This window comes from Caretta caretta, chromosome 2 (genome assembly GCF_965140235.1).
Source record: "Caretta caretta isolate rCarCar2 chromosome 2, rCarCar1.hap1, whole genome shotgun sequence".
Taxonomy (NCBI): Eukaryota; Metazoa; Chordata; order Testudines; family Cheloniidae; genus Caretta; species Caretta caretta.
In genome coordinates this window covers 236,286,163-236,298,745 of record NC_134207.1, presented here as the reverse complement: position 1 = coordinate 236,298,745, position 12,583 = coordinate 236,286,163, and the positions used below count along the sequence as shown (strand labels likewise).

Genomic DNA, 12,583 nt, shown 5'->3' with positions numbered 1-12,583 from the left:
AAAAAGTTAAAAGCCACAACAGATGCAGCCACGGCTATAGTGTCTCAGGGAAACAGGAAAATTGGACTACTGTCCTACTGTGATTTAATAGAGGTTATTGTCTCCTGAGGGGCACTCAGATATTATGTGGTTTGTTCCATTATAACAAGAAATATGAGAGAGAGAGAATGAATAGAATATTCACTCCATCTATAACAGAAAGGACATCTTCCTCTTCATTTTATGGGGTGGAAGATAAATATATTAACTGGATCTATTTGGTTATGTTTATCTTAATAAAACATTGCACAAAACCCAAACTGCTCATAAAAGGTCAAATTTCCCCGTAAGCAATAAAAGGGTGCCTTTTAATAATAACTGACATTAAGATTTTTAGCCAAATTACCCATTAAGTTTACTGGACTTTATAATCAAGAGAATGAGGAGTTTGTATAGTTTGGACATGAAAATGGCTCTCAAATTATTATTATTTCACATATAAATGTGTGTTCCTGTTCCACTTTTACACATTTTTAACTGTTATTCAGCAAGGAGCATTCAAAAGCTCTTAAGGATTACAGAGAAAATTCTCAGTCTCAGATCTCCCAAGCTCATGTAATTTATGGTAATTATTGAACAATATTTGAAATGTTTATTCTTATGTAGTCATGATTTTTACCCATCCAAGTTTGTCTCTCAAATTTAGCAATTGTGTAGCGTCTCTCCAAAGGCAAAAATGTAAAATTAAAAGAAGGGAACCCAGAAAATGCCTTTTTCCCCCATCACAATGGCTCCCTCTGCAGCTATTAATAAATCCTTCAGTTTAAACTGCAGAAAGAAGTCTAGTTCATTCGATACACCCTACTTACAATATTCATGGTTACATTAGGGTGAAGTGACTCACAGGTATAGCAGATAATGCCAACATAATGTAGATATAACAACAACAACATTGTAAGGATGAAGAAGTAGAGCAAGTCCATCCAGAAATTAAGTGATTCAGCGTTATTATTCTACTACATTTCTTACTGTCCAGTTAGTGCTGACCACCTAATGGATCACTTATTTATTCACTTAGTGAAGTGTCTATTTCTGGGCCAGTGGACAGTTTCCTGGGTTTGGACAGAAAATTTGGTTTTTGATGAAATTAAGATTTTTGGAAAAAGGATCTGCTTTTTCTCGACAATTTTTGATTGACTGTTGGAAAACCAAATATTTTCATTTTTGGCTGAAAATTTTTGAGTTTCCAGTTGAAACTTTTTAGTCCTAGGCAGTTTAGGATGAAAACAAAGAGAAACAAAATAATAATTTTCTTCTACAAAAAAGCTGAAGTGACATTTTTTCACTGAAAATTGACGAAAGAGCAAAGTAATTATTTTTGCCTAAATGTTCTGTAAAAAAATAAAATGAGTAATCATTTTCTGACCAGTTCTGTCCTTGTCGCCTCTTACTCATTCCAGCTCCTTCAGACTCTCCCCTCTTCCTCTGCTCCAATTCTTCCTCCCGCATGACATCAGCTTTATCTCCACCCTCCTTCCTTTCCTTCCCCTTTGCAAATTGGAGTGTGATTTTCTGACATCAATGCTATATTGCTTCCCTGCCTCCTTCAATAATCCAGTTCATGCCAAACATTCATGCATTCTTGTGAAACAGACTGGTGCAAAAAATGTTTTCTGCTATCTAGGCATTCAGCTGAGCATGGATCGCAAGAGAGCCCTGATTATTCAGAATCTGCAGTAAAATTGAAGGACCCTGTTCACAGCTTATGCCCAAATAAATTTGTTAGTCTCTAAGGTGCCACAAGGACTCCTCGTTGTTTTTGCTGATACAGACTAACACGGCTACCCCTCTGAAACCAGAAAACAGTAAGATGCTGTAAGATGTTTTGATGCATTTAAATTCATTTCATTAAGATTGTAATCTCTTGGCTGCGAATTATTTTTGCTTTTAAAATGCAACAAGATGATGAATGAAGAACGGGCCCCATTTCTGGTGTAGAAAACACATGTGAAAAACAGAAAGACTAATAAGGACCAGAGTGAAGATAAATTTAATACCAAGTTTACAACGTTAATACATTTCATAGGTTTCAAGGCCAGAAGGAACCATTACGATCACAGGCACTGGCTTTTTCCTTTGCCCGGGGTGCTCAACCCCCGCTCCGCCCCTTTCCCCAAAGCCCCACTCCCACCCTTTCCCCAAAGCCCCACTCCCACCCCACCTCTTCCCACCCATTTCCACCCCCTCCCCAAAGCACACCTTGTCCCCACTCCCTCCCAGCGCCTCCTGCATGCCGCGGAACAGCTGATCGTGAAAGTCAAGAGGTGCTGGGAGGGATGGAGAGGAGTTGATCAGCGGGGCCACTAACAGGTGAGGGGGGGAGGGAGCTAAGCACCCGCTAATTTTTTTCCAAAATAAGTCGGCGCCTATGATTACGATAATCTAATCTAACATTCTGTATAGCACAAGCCATTTGAAAGAGACGAGTAGGAATGTCTTGTTGTCTACATTTTGTGGTCTATTACCCCATTGCAAGCATATCCAAACAGAAAGGCCCTTGGCACCTGTGTAGCTCAACTGAAGTCAATGGGGTTCCTTAAAAGCACAAAAGTCTGCCCACTTGGATCTATTTGCAACAGAAGGACCCGTGGTTACTAAGAAGAATGGTCCTGTTGAGTTCTCTTCTCCTCTTTCAAATCTCTCCTCAGAAGACACTACTTCCATAAGGCCTATTAACTACTAATCTGTCATCCAAAGAATTTCATTTATTTATGAAGAAATATGCTATGCTATATGGTGAATCTACCTCCTGGTCATCTGGTGCTGTGTGTGTAAGGATTGTTGCCTTTGTCTTTTTAAATGGTAATTCATCAAGGAAGTGGAAGACTTGGTCCTTATGTTTTGTTAAGCACAGAACATATTTAGAATGATAAATATTTATTGGTTCAGCATTTCTATTTTAGAAGAGTAATTTATTGCATATAATCTAGATAAGCACACTCAAACATGCATTCTATTGTCTTGGAAGGGAATGGCTGATTTATTTGACAGTAAGAGACTTTCTCATAGGTAGTATGTAAAAAAGTAAAAGGGACTAATGGTGAAACTATATAATTATAAGACAGTTGGGATTCTGTATGTGCAACCCATGAGGGAATTTAGAATTTTTTCTAGAAGAAAAATAAAAGAAAAAAGTGTTTGATAGATACCTGTTAGGATATAGATATTCAGGCCTGTCTGTAAAGGCCTATACTCTAAGAATTTAGGTGTATTCTTATCACTTGGCTAATTATAGAGGTATAAAAGAAAGAATCAAAATCACTGTCTGCTGGTGTAAGGGCCTTCTCTTACTGTGACAGTCTGAGGCCCTGTTCTTAGGCTAAGGCCTTTGGCTAAGCAGCAGAGCATAAGCTGGGAAGCGACCGGTCACATCCTCACATTCCAAACTAGTCACACTGAAATAAGGTGCTATTGGGCTGTTAGGCACTATCAGGACAGGATTGTATTCCTATCACCTCCAGAGAAAGGGAAGTGCCTAGAAAATGTAAAAGGAAACTTAGTTTGATAGCATCCTGTCTGGCAAGAACTCACTTATCAATAGCTGGGATGTGAAATCCTCACTTCTGTATTGTCTTGTCATTATAGTTCCCACTTTGCTGTTGTTTGTCTGTATAATCTCTGTCTGGTTCTGTGATTGTTCCTGTCTGCTGTATAATTAATTTTGCTGGGTGTAAACTAATTAAGGCGGTGGGATATAATTGGTTACATAATCATGTTACAATATGTTAGGATTGGTTAGTTAAATTTCAGGAAAATGATTGGTTAAGGTATAGCTAAGCAGAACTCAAGTTTTACTACATAATCTGTAGTCAATGAGGAAGTGAGAGGGGGTGGGTGGGGGTGGGCATGTGGGTAAGGGTGATGGGAACAGGGAATGGGGGTAAGAAAATTGGAATCATGTTTTGCTAAAGGGGGAAATGGGAACAGGGAATGGGAGTAAGGAAGTTAGAATCATGTTTGGCTAAGGGTAGGAATGGGAACAGGGACACAGGCGTAAGGCTCTGTGGTGTCAGAGCTGGGAAGGAGGATACTAAGGAAGGAAACTGGAATCATGCTTGCTGGAAGTTCACCCCAATAAACATCGAATTGTTTGCACCTTTGGACTTCGGGGATTGTTGCTCTCTCTTCATGCGAGAAGGACCAGGGAAGTAAGTGGGTGAAGGAATAAGCCCCCTAACAATACCCAAGAGAATTCAGTGCTGAAACTAATTCTACATTAGAATTAACAAAGTTCATATCTGTGACTGATGGATTACATCTGGTCAATTAAACAGGCAAGTGTCATTCCCAAGAACACAAAACATAAGAAAAATACTAGGGCTGTCGATTAATCACAGTTAACTCACACGATTAACTAAAAAAAATTAATTGCGATTAATTGCAGTTTTAATCACATTGTTAAACAATAGAATATCAATTGAAATTTATTAAATATTTGTTGATGTTTTTCTACATTTTCAAATATATTGATTTAAATTACAACACAGAATACAAAGTGTACAGTGCTCACTTTATATTATTTTGATTACAAATATTTGCATTGTAAAAACAAATCGTATTTTTCAATTCACCTCATACAATACCGTAATGCAATCTCTTTATCGTTAAAGTGCAGCTTACAAATGTACATTTTTTATACATAACTGCACTAAAAAACAAAACAATGTAAAACTTTAGAGCCTGCAAGTCCACTCAGTCCTACTTCTTGTTCAGCCAATTGCTAAGAGAAACAAGTTTGTTTACATTTACAGGATATAAATTCTTATTTACAATGTCACCTGAAAGTGAGAACAGGCATTCATATGGCACTTCTGAAGCTGGCATTGCAAGATATTTATGTGCCAGATATGCTAAACATTCATATGCCCCTACATACTACAGCCATCATTCCAGAGAGGACATGCTTCCATGCTGATGACGCTCGTTAAAAAATAATGCGTTAATTAAATTTGTGACTGAACTCCTTGGGGAAGAATAGTCTGTCTCCTACTCTGTTTTACCCACTTTCTGCCCTATATTTCATATTATAGCAATCTCGGATGATGACCCAGCACATGTTGTTCGTTTTAAAAACACTTTCACTGCAGATCTGACAAAACACAAAGAAGATACCAATTTGAGATTTCTAAAGATAGCTACAGCACTCAACCCAAGGTTTAAGAATCTGAAGTGCCTTCCAAAATCTGAGAGGAACGAGGTGTGGAACATGCTTTCAGAAGTCTTAAAAGAGCAACACTCCGATGTGGAAACTACAGAACCCGAACCACCAAAAAAGAAAATCAACCTTCCGCTGGTGGCATCTGATTCAGATTATGAAAGTGAACATGCTTCAGTCTGCACTGCTTTGGATTCAGAGTAGCAGCCGTGTTAGTCTGCATTCGCAAAAAGAAAAGGAGTACTTGTGGCACCTTAGAGACTAACAAATTTATTTGAGCATCCGATGAAGTGAGCTGTAGCTCACGAAAGCTTATGCTCAAATAAATTTGCTAGTCTCTAAGGTGCCACAAGTACTCCTTTTCTTTTTGCTTTGGATTGTTATCGAGCAGAACCCATCATCAGCATGGACGCACATCCTTTGGAATGGTGGTTGAAGCATGAAGGGACATATGAATCTTTAACGCATCTGGCATATAAATATCTTGCGACGCCAGCTACAACAGTGCCATGTGAACATCTGTTCTCACTTTCAGGTGACATTGTAAACAAGAAGCGGGTAGCATTATCTCCTGCAAATGTAAAAAACGTGTTTGTCTGAGTGAGTGACTAAACAAGAAGTAGGACTAAGTGGACCTGTAAGGCTCTAAAGTTTTACATTGTTTTATTTTTGAATGCAGTTATTTTTTGTACATAATTTTATATTTGTAAGTTCAACTTTCATGATAAAGAGATTGTATTACTGTACTTGTATGAGGTGAATTGAAAAATCCTATTTCTTTTGTTTTTTATAGCATAAATATTTGTAATAAAAAATAAATATAAAGTGAGTACTGTTCACTTTGTGTTCTGTGTTGTAATTTAAATCAATATATTTGAAAATGTAGAAAACATCCAAAAATATTTAAATAATTGGTATTCTATTGTTTAACAGTGCGATTAATCCCGATTAATATTTTTATTCGCTTGACAGGCCTAAAAATACATATGTAGCTAGAAAACATCTTGGTCAAATGTTTATAAATAATGGTTATTTTCCACTTTATTTTTCTAATGCAACTGACAAACCAACATATGAGGTTACATAGTAAGTCACAACTAAAAAAAAACAATTTAATATTAAAGTAGCTTACGTGAACTGGGTCCAAGATCTTGACTGCTGCTTTACTGCCATTTTTTTTGTTCAACACCTTAAAAACTTTGCCATATGTTCCTTTGCCAATAGTCTCAATTATTTCCCATGTTTCTGAAGGATCAGGAAAACTATCAAATATTATTGTTTTCCCAGTTAATGGAAGCATCTCCGATATCAGGTCCTGGAAAGAAAAAAACCTTATTTCAGTTTTCATTTCATATAAGAAGTCAGTTGATATTAATTGCTTATAAATGTGATAAAACTAAGATATCAGTTATAATCTCAGATGTAACTGCAGTCTGGAACTGCTTTTGCATGCAGTGTGCATATAATCACCACAATGGAACTCAAAAGGACAAGGGAAAATGAATTTGTGCTAAATATGGATAGTAGGATCAACATGGTATGAAATGGGGAAAAGGTGAACTGCATACTTTTGAGTGAAATTCTATCTCCATTGAAGTCAATAAGATTTTTGCCATTGACTTCAAAACAGAGCCAAAATTTAAGCTGAGGGTGGAGGGAAAAGGTTATTATACCTGCTGAGAATTGGTCTATTTAAGCCATGAATAAGGGCTTTGCCCATTATGGATAATGCTTTCAAGGGAACAATGACAAAATCTTACTGAGGAATGATGCAATAGTTCCATGCAGTTAAAGCTTCAAAGTAGACTGTCAACTTTTAGGACCCTGTGTCATTGCACTCTAGCTGCTTTATGAAAATATGCTTATAAATGTGAATATGATGTAACTGGAATATGCTTTGTGCAAAAGGTATCTTGTAAGGTATCATTACAAAGCTTATAATCTACTGAGTATGTTAGTCCTATTAGTTTGCATGTATTATTTCTATGTCTGGAGTTAGGAGAATAAGATATAAACTTGTATTACTAATGTAAACATATTAGGTGGAAGCTATTAAGGGTGCTTCAGAATCAATTAACTGTAAATGGTTCTGTTTACTTGCAAACCTTCCTGTGTACCTGTGAGTCAGCCCAGGAAGAATGGAGGCTGGGGTCTTACAGGATACGTGACCATGTCACTTGATGCTGAAATCCCTTTTAAATCTGGTACTTTTCCATTTAGAAGGAGAGGTGGGCACACAAAGAGACAAAAGATTCCCGCCTTGTGCCAAAGCTATAAAAAGGGGTGGAGCAGGACAAAGAGGCAGCCAGTCACGAGAAAGCCCCTGCTTAACACCTAAGATGGCTGCTGGAACTAACAAGGACTGTACCAGAGGAAAGGATTGGGCCCGAACTAGGAAGGAGTCTAGTCTGTGAAAGAAGCTTATTGGAACATCTCTGAGGGTGAGATATTACCTGTAATCAGTTTCTTAATGTATTAGGCTCAGACTTGAGTGTTTTTGCTTTATTTTGCTTGGTAACTTACTTTGTTCTGTCTGGTATTATTTGGAACCACTTAAATCCTCACTTTTTATACTTAATAAAATCACTTTTGTTTATTAGTAAACCAGAGTAAGTAATTAAAACCTGGGGGAGCAAACAGCTGTGTATATCTCTCTATCAGTGTTATAGAGGGCAGACAATTTATTAGTTTACCCTGTATAAGCTTTATACAGAGTAAAACGGATTTATTTGAGGTTTGGATCCCATTGGGAGCTGGGTGTCTGGGTGCTGGAAATAGGAAATCCGCTGAGTGTTTTTCAGTTAAAGCCTACAGCTTTAGAGGCATGGACCAGACCTGGACCTGTGTTGCAGCAGGCCAGCATGTCTGGCTCAACAAGGCAGGGTTCTGGAAGTCCCAAGCTGGCAGGGAAAACAGGCTCAGAGGTAATTTCAGCACGTCAGGTGACAGTCCCAAGTGGGTCTCTGTGACTGAACCTGTCACAGACCCTATTCTTAGAATTTAGGATTTATGTACATTTCAAATTAAGCTGCATATAACTAAGACTGTCCAAGGAGAGGAATCCTTTCACAATGCTGTGTCCTTTTGACATATAGCATGCAGTGTCATGGAAGATGTGTTTAGCGGTGCACATTTTTAATGCTCATTTTATATACTGTAAAGGGAGGGTTACACTTACATCCAGTTCAATGAAGGATACAATCCACTAGTGCAACCTGAGTCTTTATTTTACATCCGCTAAATGTCCAGCATCTTCAGGGTAAAAATCAGAACACTCTCCACAGAGGTTTAACTCAATCAAAAATCTCATCAGAAATTGCTTTAAAGACTGATTTCTCATTTTCCCACATGTAGGGTCATGATTTTCAAAAATGGGTGGCTGAGATGTTAGGTTCTTAAGTCCTTATTGGGACAGCTAAGTAAGTACTCTGATTTTCAAAAATGCTTTTTAGACACTCATTTTTAAAATCTTGGGACAATGTTTTTCAAATAGCCATTTTGTGTCATCAGCCTAACCCCATGTTAGCAGAGTAAGTTATAGTGTGTCAGTCTGATCTTAGAAACTGCATTGGTATGTTGTACACAATTCTATATTGTGAATAGAACTGTTTCACTAATGATTTTCCATATTATGTTAAGGTTTCCATCATATTGACACTGCTTTCTTTAATATATTAATCATTTTATACAGTGTTACCAGTATAAGAATACAGCTGTCCAAATTTGGCTAGATATTTAGAACATATATTGCAGGATTTCTGTAAAAATAAATGTCTTTCAGGTGAAGTAATCTAGATGCCTACATGATAATTTAGATGACCAAGACACAATGAAACTGTGTGCAGCATTTTGCAACTAATGCAGAACCTCACTGTTCCAGTCTCACCATCCCAGAGTTCCCCACACAACAAGACCCAGTGCTGTGGAACTACTACCTCAGTTTCCCTGCTACGATCTTCGGCCTGCTCCTGCCATAGAGGTGACTTGGCCCTCCAACCTAGCCACTTTACAGTGTTCAACCTCTCCTGGGTTAACAGAATTCCTTAGTTCAAGTTCAATACACCATCAAAAGAAAAGTTTTCAGTCCTTCTGGGCTCAGCCTTCAGCCCCCTTCCATACAGGTAAGATCCCAGCAGCCAACAGCTTGTCTCACCAGCTCCTGGACTTCAGACAGCTCAACCATCCAGGTCAGGTCTACGCTCTTACCAAGAGCTCAGGCAGGCCACAGCCAGTTCCTAGTGCAAGCCCAGCTGCCTGCCTCTCATTGGAGCAGTCTGTCTGTTCTCTTTCCCAACCAGCACACAACTGCTGGGCCTTCCTCCTCTTAAATTCCACACCCTACACAGATATAGCAGGAAGGGCTGACAGGCACAAGACCTTCTGACCCTTAAAGGGGAAGGTATCCCTCTTACACTCACAAAAATATTGTTACTAGTAGAGTAGTGCATAGAGACCCCAACCCAGATAGGGCCCCATTCTGAGCACTGTACAAAATGCAGCAAGAGAAAGTCCCTGACCGACAGAGCTTAGTCTAAAAAACAGACTAAGGGTGGGAGAAAGGGAGCATCATTACTTCCACTTTAAAGAGGGAGAACTGAGGCAGAGAGATGTGAAGCCCAATATCACATTAGAAGTCTGGGGCAGAGACAAGCCTAGAACCCAGATCTCCTGACTCCCAGCCTAGTATCTTAACCAAAAGGCCATCCTTCTTTGCTAAGGCAAGGGGGCAAATGAAATCTTATATGAAAGAGCATGTGTATGGAAGCGCTATCCCAAATGGCTAAGTTAAATTTCCTAAACATTAATGAAATGCAACTGGAATTAACTGGTTTCAGAGTAGCAGCCATGTTAATCTGTATCCACAAAAAGAAAAGGAGTACTTGTGGCACCTTAGAGACTAACAAATTTATTTGAGCATAAGCATTTGTGAGATCCGATGAAGTGAACTGTAGCTCACGAAAGCTTATGCTCAAATAAATTTGTTAGTCTCTAAGGTGCCACAAGTACTCCTTTTCTTTTTGTGGAATTAACTGATTCATCCATATCTGCACCTAGGGATTGAGACTAGCAGAAAGCTATGACGTTATAATAGAAGTGATAAAATAGGATTACCTGGCAGGTGAGAGAGAGAGACCCATCAGACTCCGTGGTGAGGGATGGAGAACAGGCCACATCATGACAACTCAGTGAAATATGTTTATTGCTAATAGAAACTTAGGTCCATAGATTCTTGATAGTAATGGTACAAAGCCCTCAGCAAAGCCATAGAGTATGTCAAGCTGGTACGAATGACAGCCTGCGAGTAGAGTTACCATATTTGAACATTCAAAATAGAGGACACTCCACGGGGGGGAGGAGAAGGGGGTGGTATTTGCTTGTACCCCCGCCCAACTCCACCCCTTCCCCAAAGTCCCCAACCCAACTCTGCCCCTTCCGATCCCTTCCCCAAATCCTCGCCCCGGCCCTGCCTCCTCCCCTGAGTGCGCTGCATTCCCCCTCCTCCCCGCCACGCGAAACAGCTGTTTCACGGTGCAAGCACTGGGAGCTATGGGGAAAAAGCGGGCACTCCCTCGAGTGATCAACATGCACTCTCTTTCTTGAACGATCAACTCTTCTTCAGGGAAAAATAATAATTGCAAAATCCCAGACGTTTTTAGATATTTAAAAATTCCTCCTGGACAGCGATTTAAGAACCAAAAAGACGGACATGTCTGGGAAAATATGGATGTATGGTAACCCTATCTGTGAGTAACCTAGCTGGCAAGTGTGACTGAGATTCTAAATTGTGATCACGTTTACTGTTCTGTTGATATTCCAGCGTACTGCACACATAGGTGTTGGAACTAGGGGTGCTGCTGCACTCCCTGACTTGAAGTGGTTTCCATTAGATACAGGGTTTACAGTTTGGTTCAGTAGTTCTCAGCACCCCTGACTGCACATAAAGGACAGATTTTAATCTGATACTTTCAGTATCTGATATAAAAATAAAAACCCTTGTTCAAGCATTCAGTGACTTTTAATCACTTTACACCCTGGGACAGATACCACAGATAACAGCTCCTTTCCCACCCTCAAAATAACCCCTGGAAAGTCAGTCCATGCAGATACAACACTCCAGTCCAGGCTCATCATCTTGTCTCCAACGACTAGAACCTTCTCCTTTCTGGCCTTGACAAATGCAATGTTGCTCCCTTCAAGTTAAATTAAAAATGCTGCCACTAAGATTATCTTCCTGGCTCTTCACTTTCATGTCTTCACCCGCTGCAAAAACAAGTAACTTGTCTTTACCACTAAGGCACCGCCAAAACTTAGCATCATACTAGCTGCCACTCTAATACACTAACAGCTGCTGACCCACGACTTCTACTCTGCCAACAATGCTAGCCTGCATCACCCACTAGCCCAGTTTTCCCTCAGGCACCTTCGCCCTTTCTCCCATGTCACCCCTGCAAATACCTCCTTAAAGCGCACCACCGTTGTGATGCCTGCAAAACACTTGGCAACGGCTATGCTGGGATTGCTGCTCATATCCAACACAAACGTGTCACTGGTACCCTGGCCTCTCCACAGCAACTTTTCTCAACCTGTTGCCTCGTGTTGAATGTTTAGCTTGTAAACTCTTTGGGGCAGGGACTGACATATGCGTAGAGTGCCTAGCATAATGGGAGGTGGAAGCCAGATTGGGGCCTCTAAGCACTACCACCATATAACTAATAAAACCACCAGCACAAGCTTCTTAGCTCCTCTTACTGCCCCTGGCTTGTGCTTGTTCTGACAAGCATTTATAAGGAAATTTACTGTAAATGTGAGTGCTTCTTAGGGCAAGTCTACCTACAAAATTAAGTCGACCTAACTAATGTCAACATACAGCCACTGCAGTACTTAAATTGCTTTTGCATGTCCACACTATGCTCCTTGGGTTGACAATGTGTGTCCTCCTCAGGAGTGCTTGCACTAATTTAAACGGTCAGTGTGGGGCACTGTGGGACAGCTTCTGAAAGGCAGCAACAGTCGATGTAAGCAACGCAGCATCTACAATGACACTGTGTCATCCTAACTACATCAACTTAATCGCTACACCTCTCCCAGTGGTGGAGTTAAGTTGGTGCAGTGGGCGAGTTACATCAATGAGAGCTACATTTTAATATAAATGCTTACAGAGTTACGTCACCGTAAGCTGCCTTACATTAACCTAATTCTGTAGCATAGACCAGGGGTTAGAGAAGCCAGGAGCATATGGAGCTCCCGTGTGACTAAAGCTAATAGCTAGCACTTTTGGACAAAAGTCCAAATAACTCAATTTGCCAACATAAATTGCATTGTTTCAGCCATGATTATGGATTGCTACCCATAGCTAGTGTAAATCAGCAGACAATAGTTTGATGGAGC

General features: G+C 39.8%; 1 protein-coding gene across 11 annotated transcripts in view; it reads right to left on the bottom strand.

Annotated features, from left to right (window-relative positions):
• MYO3A (myosin IIIA) overlaps positions 1 to 12,583 on the bottom strand; it is a 299,867-nt gene that overhangs the window by 187,152 nt on the left and 100,132 nt on the right. For 10 of the 11 annotated variants that reach the window (XR_007354926.2, XM_048837824.2, XM_048837826.2 and 7 more), the window contains one exon: positions 6,327 to 6,509. Coding sequence is in view for 9 of the 11 variants with exons in the window: in XM_048837824.2 (XP_048693781.2) it covers positions 6,327 to 6,509 (183 nt within the window). In the remaining 2 variants the exon portion in view is untranslated. Of the gene's footprint in view, positions 1 to 1,405; positions 1,484 to 6,326; positions 6,510 to 12,583 lie in introns of those variants that run through there. The other variant, XM_075125926.1, reaches the window with a different exon arrangement.